A 21,560-nucleotide genomic window follows, 5' to 3' on the forward strand; every position below is an offset into this window, starting at 1 on the left:
TGTTTGCAGCTCTTCCCTTGAGTTTGTGGCCACAAATCTTATGATGGTCTGCAATGACACTTCATTTGAAATTGGAAATCTATTTTTAAAAGGCATAAAGTCACATTCAGTAATGGAATCTATGTTGAAAAGTTATTAATCAACTTCTAATAGTAAGAGCTTAATTACCTATTGTAGAAAGGTCAATTAACCTGAAATGCATTTGTTGCACTCTGTAGTTGGGAAAGTTGGGCAAGTTACAGAAAAAGGTGGTAATGATAATGACTTAACAGCAAAAGCAACTTCTGGAGGAAAATTTTTCTTTAAAAAAAAAATAGGGCCCTGGCCGGTTGGCTCAGTGGTAGAACGTCGGCCTGGCGTGCGGGGGACCCGGGTTCGATTCCCGGCCAGGACACATAGGAGAAGCGCCCATTTGCTTCTCCACCCCCCCCTCCTTCCTCTCTGTCTCTTTCTTCCCCTCCCACAGCCAAGGCTCCATTGGAGCAAATATGGCCCGGGCACTGGGGATGGCTCCTTGGCCTCTGCCCCAGGCGCTAGAGTGGCTCTGGTCGCGGCAGAGCAACACCCCGGAGGGGCAGAGCATCGCCCCCTGGTGGGCGGAGCGTTGCCCCCTGGTGGGCATGCCCTGTGGATCCCAGTCGGGAGCATGCGGGAGTCTGTCTGTCTGTCTCTTCCCGTTTCTAGCTTCAGAAAAATGCAAAAAGAAAAGGAAAAAATTTTTTGACAACAAATGTTTATAGTAGTATTATTCCTAATAGCCAAAAAGGGGAAACAATACAAATATCCATCAACTAATGAATGGTTAAATAAAATGAGCTATGTCCATACAGTGCAATATTATTAGGCCTCAAAAAGGAATGAAATACTGATACATGGTACAACATGGATAGATCTTAAAAGCATTATGTTAAGTAAAAGCAGCTGAGTGCAAAAGGCCATCTGCTGTTTTATTCCAGTTATATGAGATGTCCAGAATAGGCAGATCCAATACAGTGTATCTCAATTTTTTAAAATAACCTGCGTTACTTGTCTTGTGGGAGGAAAAACTAGCCCCCCCCCCCCCAAAAAAAAAAAAAACAAATCTAATCTTTAACAGAAAATAACCTGCCTGACCTGTGGGAGCACAGTGGATAAAGCATTGACCTGGAATGCTGAGGTCACAAGTTCAAAATCCTGGGCTTGCCCTGACAAAGCACATACAGAAAGCAAAAAATTTTGGGGGGGAGAGAGGGAGGGGAGAAAGCATAGCAGTTTTTTTTATGTATATGCAGAAAATAACCTAATACAGTGGTACCATGAGATATGAACAGACCAACATACGAATTTTTTAAGATATGAGCTGCTACTTGGTCTGTATTTTTGTTCGAGATTCGAGCGAAAATCCGAGATACCAGTCGTGATTTGGGAAGCTGCCGCTAGTTGGCGCATTGACGCACAGGTCCAGTATCTGCAGTTTGATATATGAGTTGACTGACCTACGAGCTAAGTTACAGAACGAATTAAATTCTTATCTCAAGGTACCACTGTACAACTAAAGAAAAATAATTGATAATTAGAATTCATATGACTAGTGCAATCTCATTTATTAAGCAGATTTCCACTTTTATTCTGAAAGGCAGTGTGTTTTATTAACTTACTGAAACACTAAACCTACCATATTTTCTTTTTTATTTTTTACAGAGACAGAGAGTCAGAGAGAAGGATAGATAGGGACAGACAGATATGGACGGAGAGAGATGAGAAGCATCAATCATCAATTTTTCGTTGCGACACCTTAGTTGTTTATTGATTGCTTTCTCATGTGTGCCTTGACCGTGGGGCTATAGCAGACCGAGTAACCCCTTGCTCAGGCCAGCGACCTTGAGTCCAAGCTGGTGAGCTTTTGCTCAAACCAGATGAGCCCATGCTCAAGCTGACGACCTTGGGGTCTCAAACCTGGGTCCTTCACATCCCAGTTCGATGCTCTATCCACTGTGCCACCGCCTGGTCAGGCACATTTTCTTTATGGCCCTAATTACTATCTAAAATTATCTTATTTGTTTATTGACTGACTTCTACAATAATGTAAGCATCCTAAAAGATGGAATTTGTGTCCTACTCATCATTCTTCAAAGTCAGTGTCTGACACTTGTTCAAAAGGATAGTTTGGCATGAATGAATGAATGACTCTTTCATAATTTGCCTAATATAACCTCTATGGTAACAAGCAATATTTCACATACAACACAGCATCTCATTAAATCTTGTTATATTTCAGACTGCTGCACTTCGAGCTGTGGGCAACATTGTTACTGGAACTGATGAGCAAACACAAGTAGTTTTGAACTGTGATGCTCTGTCACATTTCCCGGCACTTCTGACACATCCCAAAGAGAAAATTAATAAAGTAAGCATTTAAAAATACTGTTTAATAAATAACATAAAATAGTAGTTTTCATTTGTAAAGTTAGGGGCTCAGATCTGTTTATAATGTTATTAATATACACTCATTTAGACATCAAGAGAAGAGATTTTACTCTGTAACGTGGATTAGTATATGATTTTTCATAAATAAACCAAATATAAACAGTGCAAATTTGGCTCTCTTGGAAATGATGAAATAAAGATAATTGGGTGTTGAATGTTGTATGATTGAAAATTTTTAATATATAAGTTAAGTAATCTAGGTGTAATATTTTAGAAAGATTGTGTGTGTGTGTGTGTGTGTGTGTGTGTGTGTGTGTGTGTGCACTTGAGGCTATGGAAGGGGGCACTGACTGGTGATGCTGATATTGGAGTGCATCTGAGGCTGTTGTAGAAATATATGGGTTGTTGATTACAACATTGCCAATGATTATAACCCAAGAACAGCTCGCCTAAGTAGCCTAGCACCCTAAAATCTTTAACAGGTTCATTAAATGGTCCTGTGATCTGATCCAAAAGAGCCTCCTGCACACTAGCTAATACTAATAGTTTTGGAGTAAAACTGTCAGGGATAATTGAGATTTATTTTCTTTGGCTAGGATTCTTTTTTTTCTTTTTAATCATTTTTTATTTTTCAGTTAGAGTTGACAGGACTTTTGATCAGAATAGAACAGAGAGTAAAGCACATTATATGAGGGTGGTTCTGAACTGTGTTTACAATAGTTTTAGGATTTTTATTAGTGTTAAAGCCCATAGATTCCTTAGTATTTGTCCAGCCAAGCTTCTTTTGAGTCTTAGTGTTTGGGAAATTGCTTTCTAGAAATCTCCAGAGGGTTAGTTCATTATGACTTGGATATAGAACTATTAGCAATTTCTCCAAAGAAAATATGAAAAGAGAGAAGTTGAGATTCCTAAAATCTTTATTATGGAATTCATTCCATAGTAAAATTATATGGACTTTGCAGTGAACATGTTTTTTCTTAGTTCAGATTCAGATTTTATTTTTTAATGAGAAATATTAAAGAGGTCTTGTTCTACAGGAAGCAGTGTGGTTCCTCTCTAACATCACTGCAGGAAATCAGCAGCAGGTTCAGGCAGTAATTGATGCCAATCTTGTCCCCATGATAATACACCTTTTGGATAAGGTAAGAAAAGCACCTTGTATGTATCTGAGTAAGAGTAAAGGGACTTAAATTTAACAAATTATATGAATATATACTTTTCTGTTCATTTAATTAGAACCTAGATAATTGGCATGAATACTACTAAAAGTGCTATTAATATTAAAACCTTCAAACCCAGCGGTTTTTATATATAAGAAACATTTCTTTTCAGGAACCTTCCTTCTGTATCATTCTTTTACTAAAATTACTATTATCTTGGGATTTAGTAAACATTCATATTATTACTACTGACTGTACATATTTATGTATTGTGCTAAGCACTTTAAATGTATTACCTCATTTAATACTGTAGCTCTGTGAGGTTAAGAATTATCTCCATTGACAGATGAAGAAACTATGGTACAAATAAATTTCCCAAGATCATACTGCAAGTAAGTGTTCTATTCATTTATATCAGGGGTAGTCAACCTTTTTATACCTACTGCCCACTTTTGTGTCTCTGTTAGTAGTAAAATTTTCTAACCGCCCACCGGTTCCACAGTAATGGTGATTTATAAAGTAGGGAAGTAACTTACTTTATAAAATTTATAAAGCAAAGTTACAGCAAGTTAAAGCATATAATAATAATTACTTGCCAAGTACTTTATGTCGGATTTTTGCTGCGTTTGGCAGAATAAATCTTTTTTTTTTTTTTTTAAAGATTTTATTTATTCATTATAGAGAGGGAAGAGAGAAAGAGAGAGAGAGAAGGGGGGAGGAGCAGGAAGCATCAACTCCCATATGTGCCTTGACCAGGCAAACCCAGGGTTTTGAACCAGCAACCTCAGCATTTCCAGGTTGATGCTTTATCCACTGTGCCACCACAGGTCAGGCTTTTTTTTTTTTTTTTTTTTTTTTTTTAGAATAAATCTTTATAAAACAACTTAATATAGTTAAATCTACCATTTTATTTATACTTTGGTTGCTCCACTGCCACCCACCATGAGAGCTGGAACGCCCACTAGTGGGCGGTAGGGACCAGGTTGACTACCACTGGTTTATATGCTATATCATATCTCATGATTATAGTAATGTTTGAGAAAGAGACAGTTAAAATGTCACAATCACAGCCTGAGAGTTTTTCTGAACATGGATCTAAAATAAAAGAGACTACGTCTATTGTATTTTTCTCCATGTTTTGTTTAACCTGGTAGTAGAAGCTACTTTCCTATAAACTTGTAGATTAAGCTTAGCTTGTTAGGTACTTCTGCACTGCTTTGTACTTCCTAATGATTCACATCAGGAGACACATTCTATCTGTCTTACTTCTAGTGATACTAAGATTGATGAGTGAGCTCAGATGTTCTCAGCATACACCAGGTGATTATTATAAAGTTAGACATCAATCCTTCAAGTAATAGTTTTTAGGCATTCATCGATGGTCATTGCATTGACCCCTTATTTTACTAGCAGTTGCAAAATGCTGACTTAATAATTTTGTCATTCTTTATAACCATTGTTCTTTAATAAAGAGCTTTTCCTTGTCAACTATTGGTTTACACAGGAACGTATTTTTATAGGAAAGGCAAGATAAATGCCTGATTCTTGCTTGTTACCACTCAAGTTTTAGAATGACCTAGTTTCTTAATCTCAAAGGGAGACTGAGGTGGAATTTTTAGTGTTATTAGAAAATATCAGCCCTGGCTGGTTAGCTCAGTAGTAGAACGTTGCCCGGCATGTGGAAGTACCAGGTTCAATTCCTGGTCATGGCACACAGGAGAAGCGACCATCTGCTTCTCTCCCTATCTATCTACCCTCCTCTCTCTCTCTCTTTTTTTCTCTCTCTCTCTTCCTCTTCTCTTCTCTTAGCCATGGCTCAAATGGTTCAAGCAAAGTTGGCCCCAAGTGCTGAGGCTGGCTTCATGGCCTCCACCTTAGGTGCTAAAATAGCACAGTTGCTGAGCAGTGGAGCAGTGGCCCAGAAAGGCAGAGCATTAACTGGTATGGGACTTGCGGGATGGATCCTTTTGGGAAACGTGCAGAAGTCTCTCTGCCTCCCCATCTCTCACTTAATAAAGTAAAAAGAAAATTATGGATATATATATATTCATATAGTAAGTTTTAGTCCATTATTTTTTCTGACACTCAGGTTGTTGCCTGACCAATGGGAGCCCCTTAAATTGTGGGGTTTTTTTACATCACCTTGTAGCTTTTTAGAGCTTACTTCCTTTTGGGTATGACATGATTCCCAGGTTTATCTTACATATTTTCTGACCTAGACCTTGAAAGAACTATTAATATTTCTCCAGGGTGTCCTGATTCCTTTTTGTACATAATGGTATTTAAGGATCATAGTTTAGGTACGAAGTATGATCTTTGCACATAGTTGTCGTTTCTAGGTCTGACTGAATAAAATAGGTGATAATGCACTTTTTTAGAAAGTAAAAAATATATTGTAATGTTGTAAACATGAGACTTTATAAAAAACAAATCATGAATGAAAGGAATGAATTGGATGTTATTGGCTATTTAAGATAAGTGTTTTTATTTTCACTTCTTTGATTTTATTTCTTATGTCTCTTCTCTTATTCTGGACATCTTCCTGAAATTATTGAGATATATAATATAAAATCTATCTAAATAACAAGACCACATTGCCAGTAAAAACAAATTTTGGTTTTGGTTATATAAAGAATTTATGTGATTTCCAAATAAACATATACCTTGTTTCAGTTATATACACAAAGGATTTACATTTCTGTACATTTCTCCTTATTCTCTCCCTTTCCTTATGGATAATAATTTTTATGATGCCTAGATTTATTCCTCCATTGTTTCTTCCTTAAATATAAACAAATGCCTATGTATATGCGCATTTCCACCCCTATCATATAGTCATCTTGCATTGCTTTTCCTTTATTAAAATATTTTAAAATTTTAATTATATTTTTGTTTACTTAAAAAGTAGGTGGGTTTTTTTATTATTGATTTTAATTTATTGTGTTTATATAGATTCTAGTGTCTCCCCAAATGCATCCCCCCATCTCTGTATTTTCCTCAACATCTCCCTTATCCTCCTCCCTGCAACACCCTCCCCCCTTCCCTTCACGATTATCTCATCCTATCATCCCCTTTCCCTCTGTCCTCATTTCCTCTGGACCCTCTGATCTCTCCTCTGTCTCAATTCTGTTCCTCAGTTCACATTGTTCATTGTATTCTTCAAATGAGTGAGATCATATGATAATTTTCTTACTTTGCCTGGCTTATTTCACTCAACATAATACTTTCCAGATCCATCCATATTGTTGCAAAAGGTAAGATTTCCTTCTTTTTCATGGCCCCATAGTATTTCATTTTATATATATACCATCGCTTTTTAATCCACTTGTCCACTGACAGACACTTGGGCTGTTTCCAGATCTTGGCTGTTGTAAACAATGCTGCCATAAACATGGGGGTGCATTTCTTCTTTTGAACCATTGAAATGGTGTTCTTGGGATATAGTCTTAAAAGTAGGATGGCTGAGTCAAAAGGCAGTTCCATTTTTAATTTTTTGAGAAATCTCCATACTGTTTTTTTCCACAGTGGCTGCACCAGTCTGCATTCCCACCAGCTGTGCAGGAGGGTTCCCTTTTCTCCACATCCTCACCAGCACTTATGATAGGTGGTTTTGTTGATGAGCGCCATTCTGACTGGTGTGAGGTGGTATCTCATTATGATTTTAATTTGCATTTCTCTAATGATTAGTGACGTTGAGCACTTTTTCATCTGCCTGTTGGCAGATGTCCTCTTTGGAGAAGTATCCATTCTTTTTTTTTTTTTTTTTTCCCCCAGTTTTTGATTGGATTGTTTATCTTCCTGGTATTGAGTTTTACCAGTTCTTTATAAATTTTGGTTATTAATCCCTTATCAGATGTATTGTCGATTATTTTCTCCCATTGTGTGGTTTGTCTTTTTATTCTATTCATATTGTCTGTAGTTGTGCAAAAGCTTTTTAGTTTCATATAATCCCATTTGTTTATCCTGTCTTTTATTTCACTTGCTTGTAGAAATAAATCAGTAAACATATTACTGTGAGAGATATTGGAGAGCTTACTGCCTATGTTTTCTTTAAGATGCTATGGTTTCACAACTTACATTTAAGTCTTTTATCCATTCTGAGTTTATTTTTGTGAATGGTATAAGTTGGTGATCTAGTTTTATTTTTTTATAGATAGCTTTCCAATTTTGTCAACATGATTTGTTAAAGAGGCTGTCTTTGCTCCATTGTATGCTCTTACCTTCTTTGTCAAATATCAATTGTCCATAAAGGTGTGGGTTTATTTCTGGATTCTCTGTTCTATTCCATTGATCTATATGCTTGTTCTTATGCCAGTACCAAGCTGTTTTGAGTACAGTGGCCTTGTAGTATAACTTGATATCAGCAAGTGTGATACCCCCCACTTTATTCTTTTTCTTTTTTTTTTTTTTTTTTTAAACTTTATTTTTATTTTATTATTATTATTTTTTTACAGAGACAGAGTCAGAGTGAGGGATAGACAGACAGGAACGGAGAGATAAGAAGCATCAATCATTAGTTTTTCGTTGTGCATTGCGACACCTTAGTTGTTCATTGATTGCTTTCTCACATGTGCCTTGACCGTGGGCCTTCAGCAGACCGAAGAACCCCTCGCTCAAGCCAGCGACCTTGCGTTCAAGCTGGTGAGCTTTTTGCTGAAGCCAGATGAGCCCGCGCTCAAACTGTCAACCTCGGGGTCTCGAACCTGGGTCCTCCGCATCCCAGTCCGACGCTCTATCCACTGCGCCATCGCCTGGTCAGGCTATTCTTCTTTTTCAAGATTGTTGAGGCTATTTGTGTTCTCTTTCGGTTTCATATAAATTTTTGGAATATGTTTGCTATATCTTTGAAGTATGTCATTGGTATTTTAATAAGAATTTCATTAAATTTATAAATTGCTTTGGGTAGTATAGACGTTTTGATGATGTTTATTCTTTCTAACCATGAGCACGGTATATGCTTCCACTTGTTTGTATCTTCCTTGATTTCTTTTATCAGTGTTTTGTAATTTTCTGTATACAAGTCCTTAACCTCCTTGGTTAAATTTACTCCTAGGCATTTTATTTATTTTTGTTGTTGTTGTTATTGCAATAGTGAAGGGGATTGTTTTCTTAATTTCTCTTTCTGACAGTTCATTTTTGGTGTATAAAAATGACTTCTGGTTTCTGTGTATTAATTTTATATCCTGCCACCTTGCTGAATTTATTTATTAGGTTTAATCATTTTTTGACTGTGACTTATAGTGTTTTCTATATACAGTATCATATCATCAGCAAATAATGATAGTTTTACTTCTTTTCCAATTTGGATGCCTTTTCTTCTTCTTCTTTTTTTTTTTTTTTTTTTTTTTTTTTACACACCCTGGCCTTTGTACTGGGTCCTGGCTTCCGCAGCCCCACCCTGCTGCCTCCCACCTGCCTGCCCCCAGCGAGCACTCAGCAGTGGGGGTGATGATGTAGCTTAGACCTCTGCACTCCCTATTTGTGTCCTTAACAGGCTTCTTGCCTCTAAGTGCCTTTTTGTTCTAACTGGGGCAAGTGAGCCTCCAGTGGACGGGGTAATTTCTTCCCTTTGCTGGTGATGCTGTTCCCAGGAAAAATGTTCACTTTAGATTTGGGGAGTGACTCAACCCAGGGGTTAGGGTGTCCATCCCTCAAAGTGTATCCCCCTGTGCCTCTGAGACCACTCTCTCCCCTGGCAACGCCAGTCCTCCCAGTGCTCTCTGCTCTTGGAGCTCGGGGAAAATGGCTGTGAGCGAGGCTCTTCATGCAGTCTCTTTAATACGGAGCCTGGGTCCAAGAGTTCTGCCTCCTGTCAAACAGTATCTAGGCTCTTTTCTCAGCCAAATATAGTTTGTAAGCTCCATTCAGGCTCTAGGGCTCTAGGCTGGGATTCCGGTTTTGGGGCTGAGGACCCACATCTCGCTGGGCAACCCTCCCCATCGCAAGAGTCCCTCCCAGCTGGTGCTCGCTGCCAGGAATGGGGCATTCGTGTCTCTGCCTTTCCTACAAGTCTCAGTGTGGGTTCTTTGGTGGTCCTTGGCTGTAGAATCCTCTGATTTTAGTCCAAAGTTGGTCTTTCAAGATAACTTCTCAAAATTAAGTTGTAATCCACCTTGCTTCTGGGAAGTGGGAGTTGGAGCATCTGCCTACTCTGTGGCCATCTTGTCTCCCCTTGCATTGCTTTTTTAAAAAAAGTTTTTTAAATATATCCTGGTGCTCACTCCCATAACACTATATAGAGAGCTTCTTTCTTTCTTTCTTTCTTTCTTTCTTTCTTTCTTTCTTTATTTATTTATTTATTTATTTATTTTAATTCAGTGAGAGGAAGGGAGGCAGAGACAAGATTCCTGCATGTACTCCAACTGGGATCCATGCTGCAAGCTCACCAGTGGGCAACGCTCTTCCCATCTGGGGTGTTGCACCATTGCTCAGGAGCTACCAAGCCCTTCCTAGCACCTGAGGTGGGAGGCCATGGAACCATCCTCAGTGCCTGGGGCCAGCTCCAATTGAGCCATGGCTGCAGGAGGGGAAAGAGAGAGAGAGAGAGAGAGAGAGAGAGAGAGAAGCAAGAGGAGGAGGGGTGGAGAATCAGATGGGCACTTCTCCTGTGTGCCCTGACCGGAAATTAAACCTGGGACATCCACATGCCAGGCCTACACTTTACCATTGAGTCAACTGGCCAGGGCCTCTTATTCTTATTGTAGTAACATAGTTCTCCACTATATAGATATGCTGTAATGTATTCAGTTTGTTATTCTATGATCTTGGAGATATTTCTAGTGTTTTGCTGTTAAAATAGTACTTTAAGTTTTTTGTGTATGTGTGTTTTACCAGTTTATATTTAGTATTACTAGATCTACAGATAGTTTTTTTGTCTCTCTCTTTTCCCAAGTGAGAGGAGGGAAGATAGGCAGACAGACTCCCACATGCTCCCGACTGGGATCCACCCAGCAACCCCCATCTTGGGCCATGCTTGCAACCCAGCCATTTTTACCTGAGGCGAAGGCTCCAGGAAGCCGTCCTCAGCACCCGGGGTCAGTGCACTAGAACAAATTGAACCATGGTTTTGGGAAGAGGAAAGAGAGAGAGAGAGAGAGAAGGGTGGATGGGGTAGAAAAGTAAATGGTCGCTGCTTCTTTGTGCCCTGACAGGGAATTGAACCTAACACATCCACACGCCGGGCCTCGTTCTACCACTGAGCCAGCCGGCCAGGGGCGACAGATAGTTCTATATGTAAATTTTGCTGTGTTGTACCCCCCTCAATATGGGCTGTACAATATGCACTTCTGTTGTGACATATGTTTGGAATTGATCAACCTGATAAGAGTAGATAGCACACCACAGTTTTAATTTTATTCCTCTTATTTATATACATTTTTTTCTTAGTATATTATAAGCATTATTCCAGGTTGCTAGCCTTCTTGAAATTTAATAACTAATTTTTATTTCATTCAGTAGATTTACTGTAATTAGTCAATTATTCCCCTTTTGAAAATTTGAGTTGCTTTTACTTTTTAACTATTATGTACTGCTGAAACAGTATACAGATACATATATCATATTATCTTGTCTTAAACTATTTTCTTGGTAAATTCTTAAAAGTGAAATTACTGGATCATATTATGACTTTTCAAATACTTAACTACATTTTTCAGTTTGTATTATAAATGTAGATGGGTACTGTTTTCATCATAGTCTTATTAATGATGGACATTACCATTTTTAAAACTCTATTATATGTTTAAAAGGATATTTTATTTTAATTGGATATTTGTTTGATTTTTACATTTTTCTATTTTTTGACTTATTTTATCCTTGATTTTATTTAATTTGATATTATTGAACAATAATACATATTAAAGCATTTTGTTGCCGCAGAGTTTACAAAAAGCAGTGTCTTATATATTTAGGGTAATTGGGTTCAGGCCAATTTTAAGTAACAATGTGTACCTATAGAAAGTCTAGCAACAAACTTGAGGAAATATTAATAGTTAACAGTTGAAAAATCATTTCAGCTTGAGGGGGTGGGGATGATGTAGAGGAATTGAGCAAAAAAGAAAAATTCATGGACACAAAATAATGTGGTGATTGCTGGGAGAAAGGGGTGGGGGTATGGAGGAGGAGGGAGGGTATAGGTAGGATGGTGATAGATGAAGACTTGACTTGGGGTGGTGAACACACAATACAGTATACAGTTGATGAGTTATAGAATTGTGCACCTGAAACCTATATAATTTTATTAACTATGCCACCTCAATAAATTCAATAAATAGGGGAAAAAAAGAAAAATTATTTCAGAAAACATGTTTTCAGTTTTACTTTATATGCAGTTTATATCTTTTGCTTTGCTTTTGCAGGGGGATTTTGGCACCCAGAAAGAAGCTGCTTGGGCCATAAGTAACTTAACAATTAGTGGAAGGAAAGATCAGGTAAACTCAACTCTAATTTATTTCTCAAAACTACTTATATAACCACAGATAATTTAAGTTTTGATTCCAGTAAACCATAATTTATAATAATAGATAATAGTCATTCTCTGATTTTTTTTTACATGTAAAAGTGTCACCTTGACTTTCTTCAGTTATCATAGATGAGAAGTGTTCTCTTTTCAACTTCTTGGCCTACAAGAATTTTCTGATTCATGGTAAAATCAAAGTATTTATAGTCACCAGTGGGTTTTTTTGCTTTTTAACAGTATTAAGAAAAAAGAGGATATTTTAGGTGATTTGGACAAAATGAAACTGCTTCACATATTCTCCTAACAAATGAATAACAATTTATGAGCCACTTAGTAGGAACAAAACTCAACCAAAAGGCTAGGATTAGGAACTAGAGTGAGGAATGTGAGGTGCCTAGGGCATATAATTCAGGAAGGCACTCACTCTCAGAGTATACAGGTGACATTGTGCCAACTGGAAAAAGAAAATGGGTTTTAAAGGTCCCAAATATGTTTCACAGATAGTTAAAAGGATGATTTGGAGCTGATAAGTAATAAACTGATAATTATCACAAATAAGCTATAGACTGGTGGTGAGCAGTGAGTCCACTTAGGTAAGAATACAGAGCAGAATATAAATATACTTAGAAATAATAACTCTTACAATATAAAAAAGATAGAGGAATATTATGAAAATATTACAGAACCAATAGAATAGTGAACCAAAGGTGGCCAGGTACATGAGGATGCTAAATGTAACAGTAAAGAGCCAGTGGAGCCTGACCAGGCGGTGGCGCAGTGGATAGAGCATCCGACTGGGATGCCAAGGACCTAGGTTTGAGACCCTGAGGTCACCAGCTGGAGCATAGGCTCATCTGGTTTGAGCAAAAGCTCACCAGCTTGGACCCAAGGTTGCTGGCTTGAGCAAGGGGTCACTCGGTGTGCTGAAGGCCCGCGGTCAAGGCACATATGAGAAAGCAATCATTGAACAACTAAGGCAGGGGTCCCAAAACTTTTTACTCAGGGGGTCAGTTCACTGTCCCTCAGACCGTTGGAGGGCTGGACTATAAAAAAAACTGAACAAATTCCTATGCACACTGCACATATTTTAAAGTAAAAAAACAAAACAGGAACAAATACAATATTTAAAATAAAGAACAAGTAAATTTAAATCAACAAACTGACCAGTATTTCAGTGGGAACTATGCTCCTTTCACTGACCACCAATGAAAGAGGTGCCCCTTCCGGAAGTGCGGCAGGGGCTGAATAAATGGCCTCAGGGGGCCGCAGTTTGGGGACCCCTGAACTAAGGTGTCAAAACAAAAAATAATTGATGCTTCTCATCTCTCTGTTCCTTTCTGTCTGTCCCTGTCTATCCCTCTCTCTGAGCCTCTCTCTGTCTCTGTAAAAAAAAAAAAAAAAAAAAAAAAGCCAGTGGATGCTCTCACGTTGAATAGTTGTTTTTTTTTTAAATATTCAACCTGTTATCTGATGTTCTAATTTCTTAATCTAAAAGGGGAAAGGATCTTTGAAAGAAGTATTCCTTATAGCAAAGAAATGTATCATATGAAGTTGAGTGACTCATTTACTTTCATTTAATTTTTTTTCTAAGTTCAAAAAAGATAAACTTACTATATGAAAAATAAATTCTTGTAGTCAAGCTTAACATGTGAGAGATGATATGTTTTTATACTCAGAATTTAAAGTCAAAATTATTCCAATGAGATAATGTACATAAACACAGTTCACTTAGGTTTATTTATATCATGGTTTTTATTTTTCAGGTGGCCTGCCTAATTCAACAAAATGTTATTCCACCTTTTTGCAACTTGCTCACTGTAAAAGATGCACAAGTTGTACAAGTAGTACTCGATGGACTAAGTAATATATTAAAAATGGCTGAAGATGAGGCAGAAACCATAGCCAATCTTATAGAAGAATGTGGAGGTTAGCTTCTTAAAAGCTGTTTATATTACATATTTTAATGGGATTTTTTTTTGTAACTACGTTTATTTTCTAACTATCTTAGATAATGGAGTAAAAAAATAAATACTGTGATATATATATATATATACACACACACACACACACACAGTCCTCAGCGTTTTGCATATTCTTAGATAACTGAATTGTTGCTATATATTGAATAGGTACTTATTAAGGTATTTGGAAGACAGTGGTAAACAGGACACAGTTCTTGCTCTCAAGGCATGTAGTCTAGTGATGGAAATAAATATGAATTGATTTAATGTGCTAATTACCTTAGTAGAAATGTACAGCGAAATGAAATATCTAATCCATTCTGGAAGACACAGGAAGCCATACCTGAGCTGGATTTTGAGAAATGAATAAGGATTAATAAAGTAAAAAGGGATGAAAGGTGTTCCAGGCAGAAATAACACCATGAGCAAAGTATGTGGTGAGAAATAGCATTCAGCAAATTATAAGTAGTTCAGTGTTGCTGAATCACAAAGTAGAAACTGCCAAAAGATGAGGCTGAGACATGTCTCGTAAGCAGTCCCTGTGGTCTTACAAGCTGTGCACCACAGATACTTAATTCTAACTCCACAGGGCAGTAGTTCGCAAGTCTGAGTATCAGAGCCACCAGATGTAAACAGCATGTCATAGCTTTCAACTCAGAATTAACAAGTACGTAGAACGTTGACGTCTCAAATGTGGTTGTGGACCAAATTGTAAATTTTAACCCGAGTCATCATAAAAGTAAAAGGTATTTCTGGCAGAGCTTAAGTAAATAAAGGGAAAGGTAATGATAAGAGTTAAGAGTATCATACCTTCAACTTTGTAGTGCAGAGGCTCGAAAATTTAAGTTACTAAAATGACAAATAGAATAACAAAAGAAATAATGGATAACTATCAAGTTAGGAAGAGAAGACGAGGACTAGTGTTAGGGAACTAACTGGGAACCAGAAAAATTAAAAACGGGCATAGTTAGCCCTGGCCAGATAGCTCAGTTGGTTGGAGCATCGACCCGGAGTGCAAAGGTTACTGGTTTGATCCCTGGTCAGGGTACATACTGGAACAGATGTTCCTGTCTCTCTTTCCTGATCTCTCCCTTCCTTTCTCTTAAAAAAAAATTTTTTAATAAAATTAAAACAGGCATAGTTAAAAATATTTTACTACTTTTCCCCACATGTAAATATTTTAATTATTAAACATTTATTTTTATGTATTAAAATTAAAATATAAATCTTGAGCATTGCCTACATCACTGGAGGTGAGGTCCAAGAATCTGTATCTTATGAGCTCCCCAAAGAATTCTGCCGTAGCATATGACAAGCCATTAGAAGGTTTTATTTGGAAAGCCATTAGTATATTTAGATGGATAATAGTTATCAGGGAAGGAGAACCATTGGAGACAGGAAACTAGTTAGGAAAGTATATAGTAGTTGGGCCACAATAAATAAATACAATGATAACAGAGACAAAGGGGAGATCATAGGGTTCAAGAAATGGATAAACTTTGAGGCTTATAAGATTTGATTGTAGAGTATTGAGGTAATGGGAACATAGCTTTTTGTCTTAGATTTTAAACTGTTATCACCAAGTAAGAATATAGTATAACAGAGTTTAAGTGAGGAAAGTCAAATAACAAATTGTGTTGGACAGTTTAGGTTTCAAATTGCTGTGAAATGTACTGGTGGGATTATGCAGGCATGTGATTTTTAAGCATCTGAAGCTCAGAAAAGAAATGAAGCTGTAGATTTACAGGCCTTCAGCTTATATTCCTAGTGAAAATTTTTAACGAAAGGGCCCCATAAAGGAAAGTGTGTAGACTGAGAAATGAGCATAAACAACTCTCACCATTTAAAGAATCGAGAAAGAACACTTGTAAAAAGAACAATTTCATTAGTTTTCAGAAACCTGAAAATTACTAAAAAGCTAAACAAATTCTAATTTGCATGTCAACAAGTTAAGTTTTTTGCTTATGATTTAACAAACATTAATATTTACAGATAAAATTCCATTTTCTCCTGAAATACTATGGTTGATCTTGATTATAATTAATAGATGTCTTAGTATTTATGTTTATAATCACTGATATATTAAATTTTTAACAAAAGCAATTTTACATGTTATTACTTCTTATAAACAATGTTTATATGATATTCTTCTGAATAAGTAGATGTCCCATTTCTTATTTAATCATTTATATGCATTTAAACACTTAGGTTGTTAATTTTTAAAGACAAACATGCTGTATCTTTCTGCATAAAATCCTTTTATTTTTATAAGATTTACCTTTAGAATAGAGTCCCAATATGATTGTAACGTTTTTGTCATTACTTTTTAGATATTACTCTGTTTCACTTTATAAAAAATATCTTTCAGGACTGGAGAAAATTGAACAACTGCAAAATCATGAAAATGAAGACATCTACAAATTGGCCTATGAGATCATTGATCAGTTCTTCTCTACAGATGATGTATTTAATAGCTTTACATATATCTTTTTTTTTTTTTTGACAGGTACAGACAGGAAGGGAGAGAGGTGAAAAGCATCAGTTCTTTGTTGCAGCACCTTAGTTGTTCATTGATTGCTTTCTCATATGTTCCTTGGGGAAGGGGGTTGGCTCTAACAGAGCGAGTGACCTCTTGCTCAAGCCAGCAAACTTGGACTCAAGCCAGTGACCATGGGGTCGTGTCTATGATGCCACATTCAAGCCAGCAACCTCGGGGTTTCAAACCTGGGTCCTCAGCATCCCAGGCTGATGCTCTATCCACTGCACCACCACCTAGTCAAGCTATAGTTTTCTTAATAAATATAAGTCTGGAATGAGATAATATAATAAGGTAGGACAAACATGTATGTTTTTTTGGAGACTGGATTGAAAATAGATATATGACAGTAATGTCACTTATTTCAGAAACATAATTACAGTATTTTTTGCTCCATAAGACGCACCTGACCATAAGACACACCTAGAGTTCTAAGGAGGAAAATAAGAAAAAATACTCTGAACCAAATGGTGTGTTAAAATATTTAATAAAATACCGTATTTCAGTTCTTTAGGGCATTAAAAATAGTACTAGCTTAGCTCTAATGACAAAAAAGTTAAAGTTTTTTTTGTTTTGTTTTTGACACTGGACAAGTCAAGCTTTATTTTTCACTTGATGTTTTTATAGTTTTCATCTTAAATTGTTATAGCATAATGAGTTTATAAACAAAACAGTGATACTAGTATATCCTATAATAAATTCTTTATGGCAATAATTAGTTAATTCACTTTTGACTGTATTCTCCCTGTTATTTTTAGTTGGTGACCAAAAACAAATAGGAAAGATAGCCTGACCAGTTGGTAGCACAGTGGATAGAGCATCAGCCTGGGATGTTGAGGACCCAGGTTTGAAACCCTGAGGTCGCAGGCTTGAGCGTGGGCTCACCAGCTAAAGTGTGGGTCGCTAGCCTTGAGCTCAAGGTCACTGGCTTAAGCAAGGGGATACTGGCTTGGCTAGAGCCCCCAGTCTTGACACATAGGAGAAAGCAATTAATGAACAACTAAGGTGCCACAATGAATTGATGCTTCTCATCTCTCTTCCTGTCTCACTAAAATAAAATAAAATAAAATAAAATAAATTGAAAATAATAAATCATAAAAAAGATAAGTTTCTATATAATGTAAGGTGTAGTATATGAAAGTATCTTCAGACTGTCAGTATGTGGTAATGGAAATTAAAATATTAACGTATTTTTCTTTGGAAAAGTCAGTCTAAAATTAAAGTAGATTCTTAGAAAATTGTAATGGTTAGATATAGCCACCAGTGAATTTTTTAAATGAGTTTTCTCAATGTTTTAATTAACAAATCTAACACAGCAAACTCTTCTACGTTATCAAAAAGGAGTAATATGCATTGTTTGAACAGTGACCTGACAAAAACAACAATACCAATCATGGGCTCCATAATTGCATTTTGGTCAACAATGGACTGCATAAATGACAGTTGTCCCATACAGTTATAATGATGGAGCTGAAAACTTCCTATTGCATAGTGATGTCATAGATAACATAATGGCAATACCCCAAAGCATTACTCACGTGAAGCTGGTGTAAAAGAAAAGCCTGCTGAACTGCCAGTCTTATAACAGTTTAGCACAATCAGTTAAGTAGTATGCTGTACCATCCAGGTTTGTATAAGTGCACTCTATGATATTCTCACAATGCCAAAATCACCTAATAACGCATTTTCCAGAATGTATCCCCATTGTTAACACAGTGCATGACTATACTAGAAAAGAAAATTGTGCTCTATTTATAGATATTAAACTATTTAGATACCAAGTCTTTTAGATGATCAAGTCCTATTTAGAATATAATGTCAGTTAAATAAATCAGAAATAAAATTCAGAAAAAGCATACTCTTAAGGGTAGTTTTTATCATGTATCTGTAAAGTTGGATTTTTGGAAGCCCTAATTTGCAATTAGATATACACAAAGCCTTATGATTTCTAATACTTCAACATGCAGTTCTTTGTTATTGTCTTACATTATGAAAATAACTGAGGTGATGTGCACAATTATATGAACTTCACTATAGTCTCATAATTTTGTGGTGTTTTAAAAAAGAACCTTTAAGTAAAAAGCATATAGAATATTATTTATGTATTATTAGCTATTATTTTACTATTTTAAGCCCAAATATTATTTGTCTACAAATGCTATTAAAAATTAACCAGAGATTACACTTATTCCAAAAGTGATGTCATAAATTTTTTAATGTCATCAATTTCTATTTGCCCAGGTACAAGGGAAAGTATAATGAATATCCTCTCAATTTGAGGTTTGAAGTTATATAAATCTCCAATTTATTATTTATATTTTATTCCCTTGGAAGAGACTGGTCTTGCATATTCTCAAGTTTCTTCTCATTTTGGCATTCTTAAAATGTCTTTACAAAATGTTTCATCTTTCTAAAGGGATGGTAGGACAGTGTTGACACTCATCATCTCATACTTTTTTAGGGGAAATGGGAATATAACCATGATTTTTTTTTTATTTTTCCCTTAGATTGATGAAGATGCTAGCCTTGTTCCAGAGGCAATACAAGGTGGAACATTTGGTTTCAATTCATCTGCCAATGTACCAACAGAAGGGTTTCAGTTTTAGAAAGATGTTGTGGAATTTAGATACAATGCAGCACTGATACATATATATATATATGTGTGTGTGTGTGTATATGTATCATACATATATATATCTGTGTGTGTGTATATTTGTGTGTGTATGTATATATACATACACATATATATATATAAAAAGGTTGGATCCATCAAGCTTGGCTCATGGGATCTGCTGCTGCATTAAATCGGGAAAGAAAATGTGAAGATTTCATTTGGAATCACAGAAAATCCCCAAATGAGGTCAAGATGGCGAGTGGGTGTGAGTGAGAATGAGTGGCAAAATGTAATGAAAACTTTACATGAATGCTTATTTAGGTTGATCAAAGTGAAAAGGGCTACAGGTCACAAATCTTCAGTGCCTGAGAAGGAACATTGACTTACTCTGTATCAACTAAGAAGGAAGTGCAGTATTGTCATCTTTAAGCCTAGTAAGCATAAGTGAGAATAGATGCCCATATAAGTCAAAGGAAAATGAGCCCAGGCCTTGCTACAAAGCAGTGTATGAATGGACAATGTTAAATGAATATCTGGCTCAGTGACAGAGAGCCAGGTTCATCTTTCAAATCTAGGGCTCTTCACTCATGAAGCAGACACCTAGGCCTGGAGTGACTGTGTATGAGAGTATGGTTGTGGTGCTGTCCATGAACACATGCAAGCGTGATTTGCCTTCAGGGGGCTGATAACAAACCTAGTAAATCATCAAAATGAGACCATAAGTGTTAATGTACACTGGATATGAAAACAAAGACCGGTTTAGCAGCAGACATTGGTTTACTCTGCAGCCTGTATTTTCTATTCCCCTCCTTCCTTCTCTTACCCCCATATATATATATATATATATATATATATATATATATATATATATATATATATATATATATATATATATATATATTTACTTTACATAGTATGGCTTTTTATTTGCTTCTCAAGTCAGAAAACTTTTTTGGAAAGTTTCCCTGTGCATTTGCACCAGATGAATGTTTGATGCTATGAAAAGCTTTCCATATCATCAAAACTAATTTGTGTAGATTTTTGCATGGAAAAAAATCATAAAGTTCCCACAAAATAGACTGTTGCAGTACACAAGTTGTCATAATAGTATAAAATAGTAAAATGTGCTTTAAAAAGCCATCCTTTTCATTTTCAGAGATAACATAAAGATCTTTGCATGAGGTAAATCTACAACATAGTTCATTTTTAGATTTTGTTGAGTCCTGTAAAAAAGAAAAAAGTTTAAGTTGTGGTAGAATACCGTGCTGTCTTTAAATGTTATTTGTTTTCAAACTTTGTTTTCTATGAAAATGATATGGAAACTTCTAAAATGGAATTTGGTGCATTTGTACTGCTGAATAAAGACTGATGAAGAGGTTTGAATAGATGTATAAATCAAGTAATGGTTTGAACCTTTAATAATATGCCTAATCTGTTCAATTGTTTTAGAATCTTTTTACCTTAGATGTAGGCAGCCATGAACAATCTATTTTGAGCCACTTTAGGGAGAAAACTTTGTATTTTTAAAACTTGCATAAAAGTTATGCAAGTGGTTTTTATAAATTGGAATAATACCTCAGTTTTGAGGTTATGCACACTAAATTAAATGTGACATAAATTAATTTGTACAAAAAGAACTCTTTATAAGGTGGCTCATTGTAGGAAATCCTGTGCCTTCCCCTTTGAGCACAAGTGTTGCATGAACAACAGTTTGCTATAAGAAACATACCAGATTAGCCACCATTAGCATCTATATCTACTTTGTGTTTAAAAATCAACTGGTAAATCTGAAACACTGTAGAATGGATAAAAATTATTTTGTGATCATAACTCTTTGTTGAACTAGAGTATTTTTGCAGCATTCCTTGTCATCAGAAACATGGTTAAAGTTTAAAACTAGAAGCAGCAGAAAACTAGCTTGTAAAATTTATCCAAGTAGAATGCAGGCTAGGCTGTCTTGGGGAAATAAACATTAAACTTAAGCAATGTTTTACATGGGGTGCGTGTGTGCTGTGTGAATTTTTTATATATATTAATGTTAAGTGAGAGTATATATAACTCAATGGATTATATTAGCTTGTCTTTCTAAGCTTTTGACCCAGAATCAACATGAATTTCTTCAGTTCTATAACTTCAATATAAACATCTATTATTCTAGCCCACTGAATTTGGTAGGTGACACCATCAATGCTCTGCTTTCTCCCTGTTCAAACCAAAGTTTTGACCTTTCTTCATTCTTCCAGAAAAATGTACCAAGAGACAACTTGAGCTATATTTTAAGTATTATTATAACTTGAACAAACAGTTCCAAAAGATAGACTGCATAGAAAGCATAGGTTTTTATAGAAGATTTAAGTTACCACAATTGAACATAACAATATTTTACATGATTTATGTTTCTTAGTAAACAAAATTTGGTTCACAG

At 36.0% G+C, this 21,560-nt stretch overlaps 1 protein-coding gene and 1 non-coding gene across 2 annotated transcripts in view; both read left to right on the forward strand.

The window, feature by feature from the left end:
* KPNA4 (karyopherin subunit alpha 4) overlaps positions 1–21,133 on the forward strand; it is an 88,030-nt gene extending 66,897 nt beyond the window's left edge. The window contains exons 12-17 of the mRNA XM_066347948.1: positions 2,258–2,386; positions 3,444–3,548; positions 11,924–11,995; positions 13,788–13,950; positions 16,354–16,448; positions 19,029–21,133. Coding sequence (XP_066204045.1) covers positions 2,258–2,386; positions 3,444–3,548; positions 11,924–11,995; positions 13,788–13,950; positions 16,354–16,448; positions 19,029–19,127 — 663 coding nt within the window. The 3' untranslated portion in view covers positions 19,128–21,133. The remainder of the gene's footprint in view (positions 1–2,257; positions 2,387–3,443; positions 3,549–11,923; positions 11,996–13,787; positions 13,951–16,353; positions 16,449–19,028) is intronic.
* LOC136380274 (small Cajal body-specific RNA 7) lies at positions 2,587–2,919 on the forward strand. Its single transcript, XR_010746940.1, has one exon. It is a non-coding gene; the product is annotated as a small Cajal body-specific RNA 7 (non-coding RNA).
* Positions 21,134–21,560: the final 427 nt, after the last annotated feature.

This window comes from Saccopteryx leptura, chromosome 8, assembly GCF_036850995.1.
Source record: "Saccopteryx leptura isolate mSacLep1 chromosome 8, mSacLep1_pri_phased_curated, whole genome shotgun sequence".
NCBI classification, from domain to species: Eukaryota; Metazoa; Chordata; class Mammalia; order Chiroptera; family Emballonuridae; genus Saccopteryx; species Saccopteryx leptura.